The sequence below is a fragment of the Nilaparvata lugens genome, chromosome 3, assembly GCF_014356525.2.
Source record: "Nilaparvata lugens isolate BPH chromosome 3, ASM1435652v1, whole genome shotgun sequence".
Classification (NCBI taxonomy): Eukaryota; Metazoa; Arthropoda; class Insecta; order Hemiptera; family Delphacidae; genus Nilaparvata; species Nilaparvata lugens.
In genome coordinates this window covers 92,320,134-92,330,605 of record NC_052506.1, presented here as the reverse complement: position 1 = coordinate 92,330,605, position 10,472 = coordinate 92,320,134, and the positions used below count along the sequence as shown (strand labels likewise).

Genomic DNA, 10,472 nt, shown 5'->3' with positions numbered 1-10,472 from the left:
CCCCTGTAGAAAGAATGGATGATACTCAAATAAATTATAACAAATCAAAAATATAATTGGAAAAATTTATTTACCTTCTGTAATTTCAAATCTATTATCAAAAATACAATCACATATTTACATTACAAAATGTTATTATTTATTTATAATTGGCATAAATAATCTGATTTACATTACATAATTACACTGTATAATTGTTTTCAGTCTTCGGTGTCTTAAATAAATATATTTATTGACATAAAAATGCCAGAAATGAAGTGTGACTGCCAAGGCAGATGGCTCGTCATATTTTACCAATAATATAATACGTGTACAATCAATCAATCATAATAATTTAAATAATCAAATCATAGGCCCCAGATGAGCACAAACAGCTGATGGGTCATGTCGCTAACTTTCTGAGATGTATCAAAGCTTTCTGCTGGAGAACAGATGGTTTAGTATCATTTTTATAATATAAAACTGAAGTGTGAAGTGTTATTTGAGTTCTGCTACCACTAAAGTGGAAAGATTGGGTTTCAGCACCGTACTTACAGTACATGAATGTGCTGTGTATCAATTCTTTTCCACTATTTATCTAACATTGGTTAAAAAAACACCTTTGAAGTAGAAAAAGCACTTTCTTGTAGTAGTTAGGATCGTTTTGACTCTTCGTCAGACTGAAGAAACTGACTCTTGTGTGAAGGATGTATATGTTAGGGAGTCAAGGTGGAGGAATTGGTGGGGATGATAGGGTAGGGGCCCGCCCGGTGGATGTGCGGTATTTTTCAATTGAGATCTATTTTGTCAAGAAGTGTGAGGGATGAAAAATATTTTGATCATTGTGGATACCTAACCCATTTTTGGCCGGAAGGGAATTCTCATTTTTAACTCATGGTTAAGTTTTATATGAATCAGTTTATATCCACGCAAAATTGTTTATGAGTTGAAAACCGATTTGGAAAACCTTCATTTACAGCGACCACACACATATCAAAAATTGTTTTCTTGACACACCGCTTAGATATGAATCACATGATCTATTTGCTTTTCAATGATAGTTAGACATAATATGTCAATAACTGCTCTAAACTCTTCTGATGGGACCTTCAGACCTCCGAAATCAGTCGCAATTTTTTAATCATATGCTTTGAAATAGACAAGTAGATCGTAGCTGTGTTCCAAAACAGCGTTCTCCTTGCAGATATACCGTACTTTGCACAAACATACATAGTCGAACTTTTTCAGCACATGGTATATCAATACTCCTCAGGAATGTAACCTCTCTCGCTCTTGCAACCGACTCATCATCTTGAGTGGCTTATTTGGCATAGCTAGTGAATTCGGAATCTTCAACATCATCATGACACTGGACAATATCACCTACGGGCTTTGCCAACTCCACTTCGTCAACATCTTCTAACCATACTTGAAAACTACAAATGAATTGCCATAATACAGGAATAATTTCCATTGTCCATCGGTTGGAGTTGACAGGAATTGCAATTAAATTCCATCTGCTTGGCTTATACACTGCCACCCCCTGCAGAGGTGGTATCGCTCCTCTAACCTTATCACCTCGTCAATTGTGGTTTGACCACTCTTACCCACGCCGAGACTTCAGTTGTTAGGAGGGCTCCTAAGGAAGCAGCCACCTCCTTATGTGCCCTTAGCACGTCCCCCTTCTCCTGCCTGGCATGCACCACTTGATGGAAGTTGGGTCCAGGACTTACTGGGGGAACTGGTTTCCAGCACCAACGACGTGGACGTAGGCAGTGAACTAGCAACACTGAAGGCTGATGGCCCCCAATCAGCCTAGAAGTTCAGATACTTCAGTTCACACTATGTTCCTTCTTGCGTCAATATTGCCAAGATACGAGTACGCACGGGGCCACAGGCCGAGAACTGGCCTGAAATGAAAATTATTCGGTTTTTGTGTAGTTGAGAAGTTGATATTGTGGTAATTATTCATATTGAATGAAAAAGACTAAGAAATTGTCAAAAAACCACTGATTTATTGATAATTAAAAAGACCGGTTTTGGTTATTACACCATTGTCAATCTCTGATAAACTAAAACTAAATACAAGAGCAGCAGAATTTATACTAGTAGGCAAGTACTGCTATTGGTCGAGGGCATGAACGCCTGCCATTGGCCTAGCTAGACAGTCTCCTCCCCCTCAACGGTGTGACAAAATGGCGGCTTAAGCAACAGAATCGCCATGATAATAAAATTTACTTTTAGTACAAAATAAGAACCAAGAAAACAAGTGTGAAAGATAAGAAAACAAATATATAAATGGTAAAACTATTGACTAATGTATGCTTACAATATTTTATGATAAAACTAAATTCGTAGTGTTGTATTGGTTGAAATGAATCTGGTCATTTAAACTATACTGGGAATTTTCCTTAATTACTCTGGTTATTTCTAAAGCCTCTAGAATATTCAAAGATCTGCCTTTGTTATTAACATGCAGAAACTCAACATTCTCCTTAACTGTGAACTTGTGATTATTTGTTATCAAATGTTCTGCAAAGTTGGATTCCCCATTTTGTTTATTCCAATCTCTGATGTGTTATTTAATTCTACTTTTGAAACTTCTACCAGTCTGACCCACATAACAAGCATTACAATCATCACATTTAAGTTTGTACACCCCGCTTTTATCCCAAATATCAATTTTGTCTTTACTCCAGCTAAATAGACTATTTAAAATCGGTTTTGTCTTGAAAGCAACATGAAATCCATTCCTCTTCAATTCCCTACCTATCTTATCAGATACAAGGCCTAAATATGGGATTGTTATCCAAGTATTCTCTTCACAGTTTGAGCCTACAAAGCTAGAATTGATTGAAATTTGTCTATTAATTTCACTCAATAATCTGTCCACCATACTTTCTTCATACCCATTTGTGACAGCTATCTGTTTAATTTTAGTGATCTCAATATCAAAATCATGATGGCTCATAGGTATTGTTAGTGCTCTATAGACCATGCTATTGAAAGCAGCAAGTTTGTGAGAAATAGGATGACAAGAATGAAGAGGAATGATAACATCAGTATGGGTTGGTTTTCTGAAAAAAGAAAACTTGTGAAAACCAGTGCTATGATCTATTCTTAAATCTAGAAAATTCAATACACAATCTCTCTCTCCACTCCCCTCTCACCACTCCTAGCTGAATTATTTATGGATAAGTTAGAAAGTAGAATCATTGAAAATAGTCATTTCAAAGATAAAATTGTTTACTGGTTTCGATATGTTGATGATATTATTTGCTTATGGATACAACTAGACAATTTTCTTTCTACCTGAATGGATTAAATCAGAGTATGAAATTCACTGTAGAGGTAGAACAGGATTGTGTATTGAATTTTCTAGATTTAAGAATAGATCATAGCACTGGTTTTCACAAGTTTTCTATTTTCAGTAAACCAACCCATACTGATGTTATCATTCCTCCTCATTCTTGTCATCCTATTTCTCACAAACTTGCTGCTTTCAATAGCATGGTCTATAGAGCACTAACAATACCTATGAGCCATCATGATTTTGATATTGAGATCACTAAAATTAAACAGATAGCTGTCACAAATGGGTATGAAGAAAGTATGGTGGACAGACTATTGAGTGAAATTAATAGACAAATTTCAATCAATTCTAGCTTTGTAGGCTCAAACTGTGAAGAGAATACTTGGATAACAATCCCATATTTAGGCCTTGTATCTGATAAGATAGGTAGGGAATTGAAGAGGAATGGATTTCATGTTGCTTTCAAGACAAAACCGATTTTAAATAGTCTATTTAGCTGGAGTAAAGACAAAATTGATATTTGGGATAAAAGCGGGGTGTACAAACTTAAATGTGATGATTGTAATGCTTGTTATGTGGGTCAGACTGGTAGAAGTTTCAAAAGTAGAATTAAATAACACATCAGAGATTGGAATAAACAAAATGGGGAATCCAACTTTGCAGAACATTTGATAACAAATAATCACAAGTTCACAGTTAAGGAGAATGTTGAGTTTCTGCATGTTAATAACAAAGGCAGATCTTTGAATATTCTAGAGGCTTTAGAAATAACCAGAGTAATTAAGGAAAATTCCCAGTATAGTTTAAATGACCAGATTCATTTCAACCAATACAACACTACGAATTTAGTTTTATCATAAAATATTGTAAGCATACATTAGTCAATAGTTTTACCATTTACATATTTGTTTTCTTATCTTTCACACTTGTTTTCTTGGTTCTTATTTTGTACTAAAAGTAAATTTTATTATCATGGCGATTCTGTTGCTTAAGCCGCCATTTTGTCACACCGTTGAGGGGGAGGAGACTGTCTAGCTAGGCCAATGGCAGGCGTTCATGCCCTCGACCAATAGCAGTACTTGCCTACTAGTATAAATTCTGCTGCTCTTGTATTTAGTTTTAGTTTATCAGAGATTGACAATGGTGTAATAACCGAAACCGGTCTTTCTAATTATCAATAAGACAGTGGTTTTTTGACAATTTCTTAGTCTTTTTCATTCAAAATTATTCGTGGTAAATTTTTGCCCACACTAGTGCTTTCCACTAGAAATCCTAGGGTCGCCTACTTGTTATAATTCCGAGTCTGGTTAGACTTTTGCCAAAGTTTAACCAGTCAACAAAGTTGGATTGCTGCTATGTTCTGCAATTGAAGTCTCTCGAACACACTTGTGAACTGATGTTCAGTGATCTCGATTTAAACCAAGAAAAGATGTATTTCGAAGATGATGAAAAATCAGGTACAATGACTGTGTCACATTTACTAGTGAGATATAAATTTCCTCATTTTCAGTCACCTCCATTACTGCATTGGCACCCATGCTCCAGACTCTGCCACTTCTAGACCTTCCACCCGGAGCAGGGTCAAATTGGGAGGCACTGAGTTCATCGTTGGTTCTATCATACACATCACCATCCAACTCATGATCATTGGCTATTTCTTGGGCTTCCTCTGGATCAATCCTTACCGTTGGATCAATCTCTATCTCATTGGGATCAGTCAGGTTCGCTTCAATCTGCAAGCTCGAGTTCATAATCTCCATCACAGGTAGGACAGGAATTTCAGGCGTACACTGGACATTGCCAAGCCTATCAACCGGCGATTCACTTGTAGCCAATGCAATTGCTCCAGGCATATGCACTTGGGCCTCCACAACTAGTCAAATCGCAGGGGTGTCATCACTATCCTGAGTGGATATCATCTCGTTGCCATCCCCTAAATCATCCCCAGATTCCATATCACAGGTCCTGTCAGTCGCTTCACACCCAACATCGCTTATATCCAACTGGAAGATGTCGAATAAGGGGAAATTACTGAACCTTCTTGCCCGTTCTTTTATTTGAGTAGGGGTCTTCGTAGGAATTAGCTCAGCCAGCTTGATAGCATATCCTCTCTCCTTCCCATTACCATCCCTGAACCAGTCTTTTAGGATTTTAGCTTCTTCTGCTGTCCAAGTTTCTGGTCTACCAGCTCGTCGGGCATTATTTATTGCCTCTAAAATCATGGCATTTCTCCGACCAGGATGCTGATGTCTGAAGTGTTGTGTAAGACCACGACCAGCACTGAAGTTTTTATTAAACAAAGTTTTTAATATTGTGCTAGTTGATACAATTCTGGTCTGTTCACCAGTGGCAAGAGTCAATATTACAAATTCACTGCAATCCTCTCTTAAAATAATGTAATCATCACAGATATTATACAATTCAAATCTGATGAAATATGGATATGTGTATTTAATGACAGCACGGTTCTCTATATCCCTCACTTGGATTAAGCGATAAGATGTAATAGGGCATATGATAATTAGAATAATATAGCGTTCATTTGATGCAAGATAATCGGCTTTTCCTTCAACATAAATCCTGTACTGAAGCCTGTCTGGCTTATCATTTCTCAGGTTGTGTATTTCAAGTTTGGAGATATTTGAAATTTTCCCATAATGAATATTGTCTAAATCTCCACAAGTAAAGATAACGAGACATCCATCGTGAAAACTGCAAAGCTGATAATACAGGCCTGCTTCGTTACGCTCCAATTCTAAAAGATCAGTCGTGCGTTTGCACCAAACTTTCAGATATCCCCACTCAGTCCAAGCTACAATGTGGTGTGAATCCATTCTTATAAAAAGGTCACCATCTGAATTGTCATAAAGTTCATGCTCAATAGTTCTGTGAGTTTCACCATCATAGTACATTAGCTGCTGGGTTCCATATATCCAAACTAAGCAGTCTCTCAACACACAAACTTTCCATATCAAATATGGGGTACTAGTCATGAATACCAATTTGGTAGCCATTCTCAAGGCAGCATCCAACCGAAACAAATAAAGGCCACAAAGATTCTGTTCATAGTCCAATCTACCCACTAGAGGGTAGTAGAAGACATTGTCATTTGATGGAATAAGTGTAGTTCTCCAACATGAGACCAACAGCTTCTGCATTGGGATATGAAGCCAATGAACTGAGTATTTTCCTTGTTGCCAATTATGTTTCAGTCGAACGCGTTCAATGAGATCACGACTTTGTATGAAATTGTGAATGGTCCTACTCCATAGCTGGCTCACACGGTCACAATACTTCAAGTCATCTGATGATAAATATGACAAAATCAGATACGTCAGTTCGAGAGGAAAGATAGCAACAAAATCCATCGACTCCAAATTGAACCTGCCAAAAAAAGACAAAGTCACCTAAGATTACTCATCATCAAGTTTCATTTGCTTTTGACATCCTACTCTATGGCTACACATAGCAGAAAAATGTTCTTCAATGTAATTTATATATGTTTTTACATATTCTATCAACTCTCATGCACATTAGTAAGTTGGTCATGCATTTCTATTCTTCCAATTCAATGTACCGTATTTTATATGTTTTTCATTAGATTTGTAACGAGAATGATCAACTACCAACACCAAGGTTACTTATGTTGGCCATGTTAGAGTGTTGTATAACTTTTCAATTTCTATTCAGTACCTATATCTGTGTGAAATTGTCAATAGATATAAATTAAAATTAAAAGGTTGCAATATTTTCTAAATTTTATGGAAGTGAGAAAGGTCCACTTGCATTCAGAGGCAAGAAAAGTAGAGAAAGAAAAATATATATCAGCCAGGACAGGCCATGTAACGTGAGCATCCGATAACACGGGAGTGACTTGGCTAAAAATCTTTGTTCTTGTCCGGGTTTGAACCCGGGACCTTTAGGCTGCTACGCAAGCACTATATCCACCAGTGCCACAGATCACTCCTATTCCCAAAAATATCAATGTATGATTGATACGTTCAGGTTCTCGTACCATTTACCAGTTAGATATGAGAACTCTACTAATTGAGTGTCTGTAATTTACATTATCCTTCGTTCCTATTCCCAAAAATATCAATGTATGATTGATACGTTCAGGTTCTCGTACCATTTACCAGTTAGATATGAGAACTCTACTAATTGAGTGTCTGTAATTTACATTATCCTTCGTTCCTATTCTCCAAAAACATGGAAAATATTGAAAAAAAATTATTGAATGTTTTATTTGTACTTATATTTCTACCAAAACTGTACAATAATAGTTATTGTTGGATATTGCTATTAATGTTGAAGTACCCAAGCAGCAAATAAATCACTTTTAAATTACTTTAAAATGATTGTACAATGATTTACAATGCTTTAAGTGGGCAAAATTGTGATTTATAAATTACTTTCAAATGATTGAATAAGTTCTTTAGAATCATTTGGAATCATCGATTTATGTACTTTTTAAATCACTTCAAAGCATTTCAAACTAGATTCAAATCACTTTTAAATGATTGTACAATGATTTACAATGCTTTAAGTGGGCAAAATTGTGATTTATAAACTACTTGAAAATCATTTGAAATCACTTTCAAATGATTAAATAAGTTCTTAAAAATCATTTAGAATCATCGATTTATGTACTTTTTAAATCACTTCAAAGCATTTCAAAGTAGATTAAAAACACTTTTAAATTACTCTCAAATCACTCTACAATGATTTACAATGCTTTAAGTGAGCAAAATTATGATTAATAAACTACTTTAAATCACTTTAGAAATGATTGAATATGATTCAAAATCATTGACATATAATCTACTTTATAGAATAAATAGAATATTCAGCTGGATGTGAAAAAATTACATAACTTCAAAATTGATGAATAAATCCTTTACTTTAACATTCATAATTAACATAGTAATGCGACGAATTGTATTTTATGGCTGGAGCTCCAAATTAAAATTTTCAAGTGTCTCGTCTTCATTGACTTCAGCAGACGACTGTTTCTTCTTCTTTTCTCCATGTCTGTGAACAAAAATTGAATCAACTTGATTTCAATGTCATCTTTATTGTATAACTTCAGGTACAAAAATAAGTCAAAACGGAAGCATTTGACCTGTAGGTCTACAGCAGATCAAGTTCAAAGGAAAACAAAATTGGAACCTCAGTTATGTACATTATCAATCAATCAATCAATAATTATTATGAAGAATGTCATCTAAATTTGGAAAGAACATGTTTACTTCACTTATCTGTTAGAAATACAAAGTTATTGTCATAAGAGCTCGTGGTATTCAATTCTTCCAGTTGCTCTCCTAAAAATGTAATTTTTCACTTCTAGATGAATTCTACTAGAATATTTTAACGACGACTCTGTGTTTCAAATCAATAAAACAAAAAAATAGAATATCAAATCAATGGGTGAAACCTATCTCAATGGGGACATGGGACGGTCAAGCGAGAACAATACAACTGCAATACCCTTTGGCAGGTAGATTTAGCACATTTTCGACCCTTGTGCAATGAAGCATAATGCCCATATGAAGCATATACGCTTTTCCAGCTTATAAAATTTTTCGTGTCACGTTTTTAGATTCTTGAAAAACTTTCAACTTCATTTTATTCATACAAGTTGAATGAACTTGAAATATTTAACAACATCATTAGAATCGGTGATTCATTCGCTTTAAGTATGGAGAATTTTCAAGTTCTAGGTCAATCTTGAGGAGATTAAACGACGATATATTTGAAGATACAGTGAACAAACTGTATGCTCAGTGTAGTTACTCTATCACATTTTTATTACACGTGACGTCACGCTGGCGTTCCCCCCACCACTTTGAATCATACACCTGTGAGTGATCAACCTTTCGTCTAATAACGTTGGGTTAGACCAAGGTACCTAGAATACATTCTGATGGGTATGTATTCTAGGTATATTGGGTTAGACCAAGATTATTCTGTGGGTCAGGGGCTGTAGTTATGATGACTGAGGTGGAAGCATATGTTTATAAACTTACAGTAGGTCATAAGCTGTTTGCTGCAACCAAGTTTTCACCGATTTTTCAATTTTCTCATCTGACACCTTGAACCTCCTCCGTACTGCGCCTAGAAGAGCAAATAAAAGCATGTATTTTCATTCTCATAAATTGTGATACAAAAAATTATATTCATGCCTACATATTAGTTGCTATGAGAAAGGCTGAAGGGCACCACTGCTTGGATTATTTGAGGCAGGGTTGTCATTTTCACTGATCATTATCATGTATGTCTCGCAGTTGCTGAATATTTCAAGCCTGTCTAATGTTTTTGCTGGTTTATTGTATTGATGGGTAGCTTAATGGTGACACACTATTCAGCCGCTCTTCTTGACTTTAAAATTTCTTAGAGACCAAAAGACGATCTTCTTTTGACAATTGGAAAAATAATGTCAATTATTTCTGGGAATATTTCTCGATTTCATCACCCACTTATTTTTTGAAATAAACAAGTTTCTGGCATGTCGAAAAGTTCATGTATTCTGCTCGAAATGTCTCGACATTGACAACCATAATCATTAAGGCAGTGCAAAGGCTAAAAATAAACTTTCTACTGGTGATATTTTTCAAAGTTTTTCGATTTGCATATCATCAAGCTATTAAAATGAAAAAGTTTTCTCAGGAGAGCGCTAAGGCTAAAAGGCTAAAAATTATATAGACACCAATAGAAAGAAGACATTCTTCTCGTCTCCTAGTTTTTATATGCACTTGGAATTATAATCAGTTGTAGATTTCCAGTGTGAAATTTACATCTTTTCACTTCACCTTAATGGAGTAATCCCACAACATCCCTGTTACAGAATTAATTTTATAAATTCCTCAAATTACATCCATGTAGAATTAGAAGCAAGAAAATAAATATATTAAAACTCATTCACTTACTGAATAAAACTTTTTGGAAGTTTGTCTTGTTGAATGCCATTTTCTTCAATGTCATTTTTTTCTGGCCACTCCACGAAAACATGGAAGTTAAATCCGCTGACATGGAGTTTCGCAGCATCCATGTCAGGGCCCTAGAACTGTTGGTACTGCCAGCCCCAAGAGTCGTCAAAGCACGAACCTGGAAATAAAGTTTTTTTCTGATTATAAACAAATTCAGCTTCTACTTCAAGAACAGTAGGCCCGTTCACGGTTAT

The 10,472-nt window shown here is 35.5% G+C and overlaps 1 protein-coding gene across 4 annotated transcripts in view; it reads right to left on the bottom strand.

Annotated features, from left to right (window-relative positions):
* Positions 1-6,537: 6,537 nt before the first annotated feature.
* Positions 6,538-10,472, bottom strand: part of LOC111055519 — a 33,280-nt gene continuing 29,345 nt past the window's right edge. For 2 of the 4 annotated variants that reach the window (XR_005570961.1, XR_005570962.1), the window contains one exon: positions 6,538-6,676. Coding sequence is in view for 2 of the 4 variants with exons in the window: in XM_039425059.1 (XP_039280993.1) it covers positions 8,236-8,323; positions 9,319-9,406; positions 10,219-10,396 (354 nt within the window). In the remaining 2 variants the exon portion in view is untranslated. Of the gene's footprint in view, positions 6,677-8,169; positions 8,324-9,318; positions 9,407-10,218; positions 10,397-10,472 lie in introns of those variants that run through there. The other 2 variants (XM_039425059.1, XM_039425060.1) reach the window with 2 other exon arrangements.